Source organism: Fundulus heteroclitus, chromosome 16, assembly GCF_011125445.2.
Source record: "Fundulus heteroclitus isolate FHET01 chromosome 16, MU-UCD_Fhet_4.1, whole genome shotgun sequence".
Lineage (NCBI taxonomy): Eukaryota > Metazoa > Chordata > Actinopteri > Cyprinodontiformes > Fundulidae > Fundulus > Fundulus heteroclitus.
The window spans coordinates 25,989,174-26,001,063 of NC_046376.1; the positions used below are offsets into that span (position 1 = coordinate 25,989,174).

Genomic DNA, 11,890 nt, shown 5'->3' on the forward strand with positions numbered 1-11,890 from the left:
TAATATAAAAAATACAAATTATATACAAACATTACAGTAAACTATAAATGTATTCAATAAGAAACAATGCAAATAAATCAAGGAAATTTTTTCTACTAGCGTGATTTGTAGAACCAAAAACAAAGCTATGTCTATTCTTAATCTTTATTTATATATTATGTGTAACAGGTTGGTTTTGAATAGTCTTATGTAAGAAAAGTTTATCAGGTTTCCTTTTTTACATAGCTCTTACAAGAAATTACTGATTCAGTCATATTTTTGTGTCTGCCTCTTGAAGCCTCCAGTCTTGAGCGTTAAAAAAAGTGAGGTATGACTCAGGGAAGGAGTGATGTCACCTAAGTTAGAGAAGGTTTGTCTTTGGTTTGAACTCTTCATCACATTTTAGCTCCATAGATCTTTTACACGAACATGAAGTGAGACAAGTTAGAGTGCTTCGGTTATTTTTTCTGTACTTTCAAGCGATGTTTAAGCAGAAACCATGATGTGGGCTAATATTTGGATTTTTGAAATGCATATTTTTATTGTCAGGATTTAAATGATAGATTAAATGAATGCCTTCTGCAGCACATTCTGCATTCATAAACATATCAGTATGTCATCTAAGTGAGCCGTAGGCTTTCCCTGCAGTTTCCTTTCTCCCCCGGTGACATCTTTAAACATGTTGATTCAGGTTTTTTTTCTCTTGTCACTGAGCTCTTTCTTTTTCCATTTTGATGCTTGAATTGAAAACAGGCAAGCAACTTACAATGTTGAGTTTTCCCTTCCTCTCTAATAACTTTGTCTCTTTTCTCCATTTTTTTTTTAATTTCCTATTTCTTTGCTGTCTATTGAGAAGTGATGACAGGACTGTAAAATGGCTGGAGAATATTTCTTTGTAAATTGTTTAAATGCGTTCTTCACGCCCCTGCCTTCGTTTCTCTCCTCCTCCTCTCTAGGTGATGCTGGCGGAGCGTAAAGGAACAGAGGAGCTGTACGCCATAAAGATCCTGAAGAAGGACGTTGTTATCCAAGACGACGACGTTGAGTGCACCATGGTGGAGAAGAGGGTGTTAGCTTTGAGCGGAAAGCCTCCGTTCCTAACGCAGCTGCACTCCACCTTCCAGACTATGGTGGGTTGGTTGGCCTCATTCTCACAGTGATTTGTTTAATCTGAGTTGTTTGTTTTTATTTTCTTACTCAAATTAAGTTAAATAAAATTTTAGAGGGAGCTTTTGATTGTTTAAATTAAATTAAATCTCTCTTTTAGGTCAGAAATTATGGCTCCAATTCCAAATATAAAGTCAAATAATGTCCGTTTGACCTCAATTTAACATCACATGAAATTTGCCATCCTCTGGTATTCAACGAAGATGATGAAAACTCTTACGATTGTTCTATTTTGCAAAAACCTTTTTCTTAATTTATTTTCTTTTAGCAGAAGCCAAACTCAAATTTTAAACCCTCTGGACGTAAAATAGTAGTTTAACAACAACATGATTATTATAACCACTGTTATATTCTGTTTTTTATTTTTTATATATACTTAAACTTAAAATGTCTTCATTGAGAGCAAAGTGGAACCGAAGTCAAGTTCCTTGTTTGTGTCACATGATGATTAGGGCTTGTTGTGATTCTGATTGCTCTCTTTGCAGCTCCTGGCAAAGATCTGTAACAAACAAGCAGCAACAAAATTGATAGTTTAAAAATTTGGAAGATCAAAATTTAAATTAAATTTGAGTACTTTTATTCAGTGGGGGGAAAATCACATCTTAGAAAATGTATTTATTACATAAACTGATGTGTAGCACAGCAAATGCTACTCTGTCCATCATACATTGCCTTCACCTCCCCCTTTGGTTTTTAATAGGATTTAGGTCATTTATGGTCACAGTGAAGGTACATTTTCTGTCTGGTGATCAATTTCTGCCTTGATTTGGTCATACTTTCTGGCTCACTATCCTGCTAAAAGATCCAGTGCTGACTTGTTTTCAGTTTTCTTTCAGGATGCACCAGATTGCATTATACAATCTTGTTATTAAAAGGTGTTACTATGGCCTTTGGAAGAGAAACTAGCCCACAGCATCACAGATCCTCCATCAAACCTGACTGTGTGATGTCCTTTCATGTTTTCCTGCTGTTGTATCTCACTAAACCCACCTGAAGGGTTTGTTACTGAAAACCTACTCTCATCTGACCAAAGGATACGGTTCCAGTTAAAGTTTAACCGCTTTCACCGTCCTTCTCACTGTGTATGTTGACAATATTGTTACAGTTACAGGCGTCTTAAACATTTTATTTATTCCACTAGCTGTAGATTTGGGATATTGTTTTTACTACTTGTAGTAATTTCCCATTTTTGTAGATATCAGAACACATCTGCCTAATTTGAGCAGTATGTTCTCTTGTGTTTCCCCATTTTGAGGAGTGGCAAAGATAAATTGGTCACAGAGGAGAAACAGTTATAGGTTATTTAATAACAGGTTCCTTGATGCTCTACTTAAATAAGTACAACAATATAGTTTTAATTTGTTAACAGCTTCAGTTGCATTTATTGAATAGGTTTTAGGTTTTGCCAATAATTGTGACACCATTAATCTTTGTAGGAAAATATATTCCTCTTAATGTAAAATCCCTCACAGCCCATGCTGGATCAATGTACTTCAAATAAGGGTTGGATTTTTTACACGTTTTTTTTGTGTGAAGTCATACCTGTGCATTAAAAGATTATGCTTTTCACACATCTTTATCAGGAGTACTAATACTTGTTGAGGCTGCTGTGGCTGAATGCTCGGCACACTTTTTCTTCCGATTTCTGAAGAATCTCCATTAGAGTTCATCTGCTCAAACGAGGCTTTAGGACCGGACGCTTTTTCTTCATCTTGCTTCGCTTAATTGTCTGGTCAGCTTGGTATCTTAAAACAGATCAAATACCATCAAATATGCAAAGTCTGTGAAAACTTCATAAGTAACACAATCCCTTTGGTGCAAAACTTCGACCATGACTTTTTACTCTCACACTGCTAATTGTAACCATTGTTAAAATTGCAGCTAAAGAACCATTAAGGAACTGCGTGAACTTCAGCGTACAAACGAAACATGTACATGTGGAACATGCTCTGATTAGAAACCAACAACATTGTAAAACTGAACGGCCTTTGTCGGTCTCCGGCTTGTCAAGTTACATGGGAACGATTGTAAGAGCAGCATGCTGCTGCAGGCTGCACAGGGAGCGCTGTGGTCTTAACAGCAGCTACCTCGCCTACCGTCACCGGCTCCCAGCTGGAATACACAGCCTGTATTCATGCTCGATTCATGTTCAACTTGTGATGTGTAATCCGTATTACACTAAAGATGGGTCAACAGAGGAGTAAATATAGCCTGGTGGTTTCATGTGTAGCCTTCAGTGTATGTTATTTAATTTCCCATGCCATAAGCACGCATAGCTATTTGTGATGTGCTGTCACTTAGTTGAGACACCACAAATTCAGCTGACCTGATCTTCACGCACACACACACACACACACACACACACACACACACACACACACACACACACACACACACACACACACACACACACACACACAGTAACTAAACGTAAACATGCTAATCCACCGCAGCAATAATTCTCCCAGCAGAGGAGAACTTTGGCCATTACATTTAGCCTACAGTTATCACACGTCAGCAATTATAAAGGACTTGCATTCATATGTAGTTGCTGTACATAACTTGCGGTGCATACATGCAAGTAATTTTTCTTCAGACACACAGGTCCAACATATTGCTCTCAAACAGTCCATTTTTAAGGCTTATCAGACGGTCCAGACCCTAACACACACAAACCTCTCTGTATTTTGTCCAGAACACACACACACATACACAGTGCCCAAACCAAATCCCTCTGATTTTCTGAAATACTGAACCGTATTGGCAATTTCAGTAGATAACTGAAGACAATAGGTTCTTAAATTGATCTCACTTCTAGGCTGATTGGCTGAACTTACAACAACCCAGTCACCTCTCTCCCTCTGTCCTATACCTCCTCCTTCCCTTTTTGACTACTCTTTTCACTTCTAGTGTCATCTGTCTCACATGAACAATCCACCTCTAGACAAACAGTAATTCACCGTGTTCTCTCCTTGTCCTGCTCAATCTAAGTGCTGCATTTGATTTTTTTGGGGATCATTTTATACAATAGGTTAGACTGTTTTAAAATAGTTCAGCTCCTATGAAACGGATTTTTACAAGCATCAAAGTAGTCAAATCTTTTAGCTATGAATTAAAGATCATAGTGTTCCCCAGAGTGCAATATTAGTTTGTTGTCCTTTTGTATGCTACCCTTTGGGGATATCATTAAGAGACTCTCCACAGTCATGCAGATGACACTGCTTTGTATTGCTTTGTCTCCTGGTGACATAAGACCTTTAGAGTATTTGAACTGTACATTTTCTATAACTCAATAAGGAAAACAATAGAGGTATTTGTCATTGGTGGTGACACTGATGCATCTCTTTTCACACCTCTCTACCCTCTTTGTTCTTCTTCATTTTGGTTCCTTCTTTTTGCAGTTCTTATGTGTTTTAGCCCTTGTTTTTAATGTGAGCCTTCCATCTCAAGATAATGTATTTTTGGGTTGTGCTAGTTTACAGTTTTTGGTCCTTGTGCTGGTCATTGTAAGTGCCAATTGGTAGGCCTCAAAACCACAGCTGACCTCTTTGCCACTGATTTAAAATGCTTCAATTATTAATCTATTTGACTGAGATTGTTTTATAAACATATAACAACTTCAATGTTTGGGTTTTAAACTCAATGTGGTGTTCCCAAATGCCTCTGCATCAAATCCTACCATTTATACTCCATACATGCTGTGCCTTGGGTTATGTCATCAAAAAAAAAACATGGTATAAATTTCCACAACTATTTAGATGATACAATGATTTATATCAGTTTCTCATAATGACACAAGACCTGCAGAGCAGCATTTTAACTATGCCTTAGATATCAAGACATGGATGGCAGTGTACTTTATCCGGAACAAAGCAGAAAAAAATACTTATTAGTCCTAAGACACACAAAGAACTTTATACCAAGTATGTGCTTTGGTACAGGATTCATTGAACGTTGTGAAGATCCTTGGAGTAATTTTATAACTTGAATGTACTACACATTGTTTTTTTAATGCAGCTGTAACAGCATTCTTTCACTCAAAAGAAAACTGACAGAGTATGTTTATTTCTCTCCAAATCAATGCAGAGACCTTGATCCATGCTTTTATCACCGGCTGAATTTATTATCATAATGTGCATTGTGGAAAAGCCTTTCAGAGACTTAAGGGTATCTGGGAGCATTTTTAGTGCTTAAGGGAAAATTCAGGACTTTTATTGAAGTATTAATTATTTGTAAATACTTTTTATATCTTAATTGTTTTGTTACATTTTTGTGTAGTTATAAGTGTTATAGAAATAAGAAATTTATGGAACAAAAGAGGAATTTATACCTTTTATTTTTCTGTAGCGTGTACATTCTAACGCTCCTCACTTTACCTTCTCTCCTCAGGACCGTTTATATTTTGTCATGGAATACATAAATGGCGGAGACCTTATGTATCAGATACAGCAAGTTGGCAAGTTCAAAGAGCCCCACGCTGTGTGAGTACCCAGAAAATGAAGCTCATTTGTGCCGTCAATGGAAAGTCTTAATCCTCAGCAGATACTATAGATGTTTTACAGCTCAACGTGGCTGGTTTTCTTTCAGCAAAGAAGCCAAGCATCTTGATTATTAATTAATCTCTCAATCTGCTTCTGCAAGAACTAGGGGTGTGTGGGATACAAGTGCACATTGTCTGTGATTAAAGACATGTGTGTTTTGTTGGTGTAGCTTTTTCTACTTTGCTAGCATGCAGGATAGTGTTAGTTGGTGGATTAGCATGTTTTCTTTTATTATTTGGCCTGTTTAGCTTTAATCATCATATCTTTAATTCATACAAATCTCCCAGATGCTGCTGATTGACAAACATCACAAAACATATTGCTATCACCACTGTCCTTCAAAGTAGAAACAGTAAAAATCTTTATCAGATGACAAATTTATTTGATCGTTTGAACCACAAAGAAGGTCGTTTCTTCTCCATTTTTGGTACATTATATATACTTCTGAGTTTCTTTAAATTTAATGATCTTATGCTTCTTTTATTTTACTTATTAAGCAATAGTTAGTATATCCTCTTTGGATAATGACAATACATTAAAGTTTACTTTATTCTAACTTTGTCTCATTGCATTGTGGGCATCGCTTACAGCCACTGCTCAATTCAAATTCAAATAAACTCTCATTCTCCTAACAACCTGCCTCCACACCTTCAGACTGCCTTCTGACATTTCTTATGTTCCACTTTCCAAACAAACCCTGTGCGTGTATTGCATCCAAAATGGCTGCTTACGTGGTCAGTCTGGTCGACGCCCTTTCCTTTGATCTTATCAGCTGTTCTCTGGCCTTAAGGAGACAGCTCTGACCTTTATGCAGACCACACACATACAAACACAAATTAAATTACCCCTAACCCCACCCCCCCCCTGTTTATCCACTGTCTCTCAGCCTCACTGTAATTGGGTGCGGTTGTTTCTCTTTTTCTCTCTGTGTTTGTTTTGTAGGTTCTACGCTGCTGAGATAGCCATTGGTTTATTTTTCCTGCATCAAAAGGGCATCATCTACAGGTAACATTTGTGCTAAACCAACTGCCTAAATAACAAACACGGCAAATCAGGCAAACTTATACTGAAAAAATATATATATTACTTTGTATAAATATGAGTCTGCCGCTTGAAGTTGTTGGGAGGTAAAACGAGTTGCATGCTGCAATCATGCAACAGTACATGTATGATGATCATCCGCTTCATATAAAACCTTTCAAGCCACAACATGGAGGACATGTGCCCAAGGTTGGTCCCTGCTGGCTTCTGCTTCTGAAGAACAGATGATGTCAATTATTCATTTTATCTGTCAGTGGTCCTATGCTCTCACTAGTGCAGTGCATTGTGTGTGTGTGTGTTGTTTTTTTAATGGAGCAATGTTGCTATATTTTTCAGCCAGACATCTTACCTGCACTGCTACTCTTCATTGAGCTAAACATGAACGTAAACGGTAGTCAAAAGGCACTTACCCATATTTGTTGGATAGAAATATTGTATATCTGCCCTGTATTCAGGTCGTAACCATTTCTTATGATACTTCCACCACCGTGTTTTACATTAGGAGTTTTGTCAGGTATTTGACGCTGTATGTAATATATATATATATTAATCTATATATATATTAGGGCTGGGCAACGATTAAAATATTTAATCGGCGGATTAAATCGCACTGATTAATCGCGATTAATCGCGATTAAATCGGCATTGTATTTACAAACTCCAAGAATGAATTCAAAAGTAGTGTAAAAGAACACTTTTATTTTAATGTTCTGGCTGCCATATGAACAAAAGTGTTGTAACATTTGTAGCACTTATCAGTAACACATATTTAGTGTAAAGCTCAACTTAAACATGTAAAACAAAAAAATAGCAATAATAATAAATTAAAGCTTATTGCCACTGACAGGGAATTCTCTTTATGGGGAAAAAATCTACCAAAAACAAGGCATTTCTGAGGTAAACAGCAGGGAGCAGCATTTACCATTTTATGTTCAATACCAAAGTTTAACTTGGCAGTGGTTACAACTAACTTGTTTCTGTCATATTCCATGCTGGAACAACTTTAAACTGAAATGCTTGCTAACTCGATATGCTTGCGTTTATTTGACGTTGACACGCGGTTTTTTGTTGTTGCTTTCCTCGCGCGCATATAGTGAATGGCAGGGAAAAACAGGCAAAACACATAGATACTTGAAGAGAGAAGCGACTTCACCTACGGCGTCGATGCAGACCCCCCCCCTCCGCTCCGCCAAAACTTGTTCCGGCCGCCAACTCACCGCCTCGCCTCGCCTAAGCTCGCTCGCGGTACTGCGGGAAACACCGCCTTCCGCATATCAGCTGTGTTTTTTTCCGGCCAGCACCTTTCTTCCTCTTTGAATCTGAGGCTGGGCTGACAGCGAGGTTATTGGCGCTTATCGCCACCTACTGTTCTGATTCAAACCCCTACACCGCAGCAACAGACCTTCACAAAATAAAGCATGTGACCAACATGCGTTAACGCGCGTTAAAGAAAATATCGCCGTTAATAGTCTATGAGTTAACGCGAAATAACGCGTTAACTTGCCCAGCCCTAATATATATATATATCGTGTATGTATATATATATATATATCGTGTAATACACACTTTTTAAAAACAGAAGGATGTTAAAATAGTTTCTTTACCACCGTAGGGATCTGAAGCTGGATAACGTAATGCTGGACTGTGAGGGCCACATTAAGATCGCAGACTTTGGTATGTGTAAAGAAAACATGCTTGACGGAATCACCACCAAAACCTTCTGTGGAACACCAGACTACATCGCTCCTGAGGTATGTCTGTTTGTGTGCGTGCATGTGTGTTTTTGTTGTGTGTGACGCTTGCAAGATACCTTAATCAGGACAACTATAATCCAAACAACTTTGTCCAAAGTTAGAGAAAGCGGACATTTTCAAATATGTCATTTTTAAAGTATTTAGGCTTATTGAATGCTGCTGATTATTAGAGCTGTTCTTGTTTATTACAGATTATTGCCTATCAACCTTACGGAAAAATCTGTGGACTGGTGGGCCTTCGGAGTATTGCTTTATGAAATGTTGGCTGACAGGTTGGTCTGCAGCTTTATGGGACCTTGTTTGTTGGTTTTAATTGAAAAAAGTATATTAAATGAAAAATAGAAAGAAGTCTCCATCATGAATGTCTCAACACTATTGTAATGTGCTGCAAAAGCTCCTGATAACTGAAATATGAACAAGTCTGGAAACTGTTATAATAATTGTACTTTTAGTAATATTACTGGTATTATATAGGTATCCATCAGCCCATTTGTTCAGTCCTGGAAAAATGAAAACCCCAAGTTGAGAAATATTTTTTGGCAAACTCACCAGTGGTACAATTGTTGGTACCTCTGACAATCATTTAAAAATAACTTCTGACTTAAGTATGTTTTAGTTTAAAGTTAACCTTTTATTAGATACTGTGGTCCTCTTTTTATTCAAACGACCCATTTCAAATATTTGAAATAAGATCTGGCGACCTCCTATATTTAAGCTGAAATGAGTCATTAATGGGTCCTTCAGCTGAATATTTTTAGAAAACCACTCAGAAATGATTTACAAGTCACAAGATAAACATTCTTCTTTATCCACCCTTGTCCTCAGACTGAATCCTAAAGAAAACTTGTGTAATGAGCTGAAGAGAAGAGAGCATCGAGGTCGACTCTGAATGATCTAGAGACGTGTTGTAAAGAGGAATGGCTAAAGATCCTGCTATGCTCCAACCCTGTGAAATGTTATAGGAGAACAATAAATGGCAAAAAGGGTGTTTAGTTAAGGTGTGCCCATAGTTGTGCCGCCGGTGATTTTGTATAAACTAAATTGTTTTATGGCATTGGATTTTTCTCCACCAATTAAATGCACTCAGACTACAAAGCTTCAGCGTGAGATGATGCCCTGCAAAACAAAATGCATTCATTTGAACGCCGTTTCCACATCTACACCGAGGATGGCTGTGATTGATTCTGGCTGGCACAGTACACACCCTCAGTCTGTCCTGTGTTACCTCTCTCCTTTTCCTCCCTCAACTCTCCCTTCTCCTCTGCAGCCGCCATTTGACGGCGAGGATGAGGACGAGTTGTTTCAGTCCATAATGGAGCATCACGTCTCCTACCCCAAGTCGATGTCTAAGGAAGCCGTTGCCATATGTAAAGGAGTAAGTATTCATTCTCATGAGCCTGCCTTATCAAACACACACACGGGGAGTAACAGGGAGGCTGTTCAGTTTATTTGGAAAAAAAGAGAGGAAGATATGGGGGGGGGTAAACAGATGAGTAGAATACATTAACATGTCCTTCATAATTGTAGCACACATTTAATGTAGTTTGCTTGGCTCCCTTGGAAATAGATCAGCCTTTCCCCCAAATGATGCTCTGACAACTCCCAGCTGTATTGGACTGGTGAGTGTCGTGGGTGGGCGTGGGGGTGGGTGGGGGAGGGTAGGCTGATTACTACAACAAATGGAGTCGGTCCTCTCTTTAAGCCTCTGTCTCATCTGCTAACTCTAAGCTTCGCTGACCACAACAAACTGCACACACACACACGTTCACACAGTACAGGCTGATGGATGGTGTGCCGTAACATATGTTCAGTTCTTTTACTCTGATCACATCGCCCCCCCCCCCCGCCCCCAGAGCAGTTCAGCTCATTCTATGGATCTAAGAAAGCTTAAAAGACAAAAAGATATGCACATAGTAAACTTTAACTAGCCTTAAATGGTTGTGTGCATATCATTGTGTTTTTTTGTTTGTTTTTACAAAAAAAAAGCTATGTTTTTGTTTTCAAAATGTTAAAGCCAACAATGATTAATCCTTTGTTATTTTAGCCTTATTTAGATAAATTAAAGCATACTATATATGGTCTGATATTAGTCATACTTCCTCCTACTAAATATAAAGGCAAAGTCATTCATCTCAACGATTAATGGAAGCGGAGTTTACTAAGACACCACAGACACACAACAGTCAGGCACACACAGGCTGCATGTTATGTATTAGTTATGATTACAGGGTTGTAGTTCTGCGACAGAGAATCTTCAGTGAGCATGAAAGCTCGACTGTGTCTACCCCCGGTTCCCTCTGCTCCCTGCCAGCGCTGCCTGGGTTAAGTCATTTTGTGTCAGTGCATTTGACTGGATGAGCCCTGGCTTTTTAAACACTATAAGTAATTTCCATTAAAGAAAGAGTAAAGTTGACTTTCAGGTGTGCACAGAGAGCAAATGCACAGACGCAGAGGAAGACATTTTCCAAGCCAGTTCCAAGACCAATTTCTCTGATCTGCTGATTTCAGCTCTGCCAATGAAACCTTAAAATGAATCGCCTTTGTTTTTTAGTTGGAAAATTTCTGTTCTAGAATCCATAATGGGAATGGTGTGGTGGCTTTACATAAATCATCTCTGGGGCAATGGACTTCACTGGATTAGGTTCAAGGTGTGGACTCACCATAGCTGTATAACTAAAACCAGTTATACCCTTTTAGATTGAAGCTCTAGCCGTTGCTTTAGAAGAACTATTTATGTTGTCATTAATAATCGGCCCCATCGCAACGTTGTTAAACATGATAGAATTGCATCTTGTTTCACTTGTTTTGTGCTGCTGAGTACTAATTTTCTTGCTTCTTTCTGTAACCAAAAGCTCAATCAGGGATAAGCATTTCAAATTGGCTGAAGCTACAAGTGTTTAAGTGTTTGCTATTATCTGGTGCTGATTTCTTTTCCCTGTAAAAATGAACAAATAGAGTGGTTTAGTGGTAAAACATTTTCTCGCAAAGATGATGGAAGATCCATAAACTAATGTGACTCTGTTTATTAATGAGAAGCATTTAATAGAAAGTAAAACATGGAAAGAACCCTCAGAAAACATAACAATACAGTATTGTTGCTGTTTGTGCCCCCAAAGCTAAAATGCTAAAAATGAGACAAACAAAATACATTGCAACTGTGTTGTTTTTTTAAGCTATCAGTTAATCAGATGTTTATGTGTTTTACTATAACACATAAACATCCCTATAGATCATCTATCCTTTAATGAAAATAACTCCTTTATAAGATAGTCTTCGAACACTTAGTTGCCTTATTTTACACAATAATTTAAAAATGAAATACTTTGTTACTGTCATCAGTTGTTACACTTCTCTAGGTTTGACATCGCACACTTAGTATGTGTTTGTTATTTAACATTTAAAACTTTA

The 11,890-nt window shown here is 37.9% G+C and overlaps 1 protein-coding gene across 1 annotated transcript in view; it reads left to right on the forward strand.

The window, feature by feature from the left end:
* The window catches only part of prkcbb (protein kinase C, beta b), a 117,490-nt gene that overhangs the window by 90,208 nt on the left and 15,392 nt on the right, over nucleotides 1-11,890 (forward strand). The window contains 7 exon segments of the mRNA XM_036148575.1: nucleotides 936-1,109; nucleotides 5,536-5,627; nucleotides 6,630-6,692; nucleotides 8,341-8,479; nucleotides 8,674-8,697; nucleotides 8,699-8,758; nucleotides 9,750-9,857. Of these exon segments, the coding sequence (XP_036004468.1) occupies nucleotides 936-1,109; nucleotides 5,536-5,627; nucleotides 6,630-6,692; nucleotides 8,341-8,479; nucleotides 8,674-8,697; nucleotides 8,699-8,758; nucleotides 9,750-9,857 (660 nt within the window).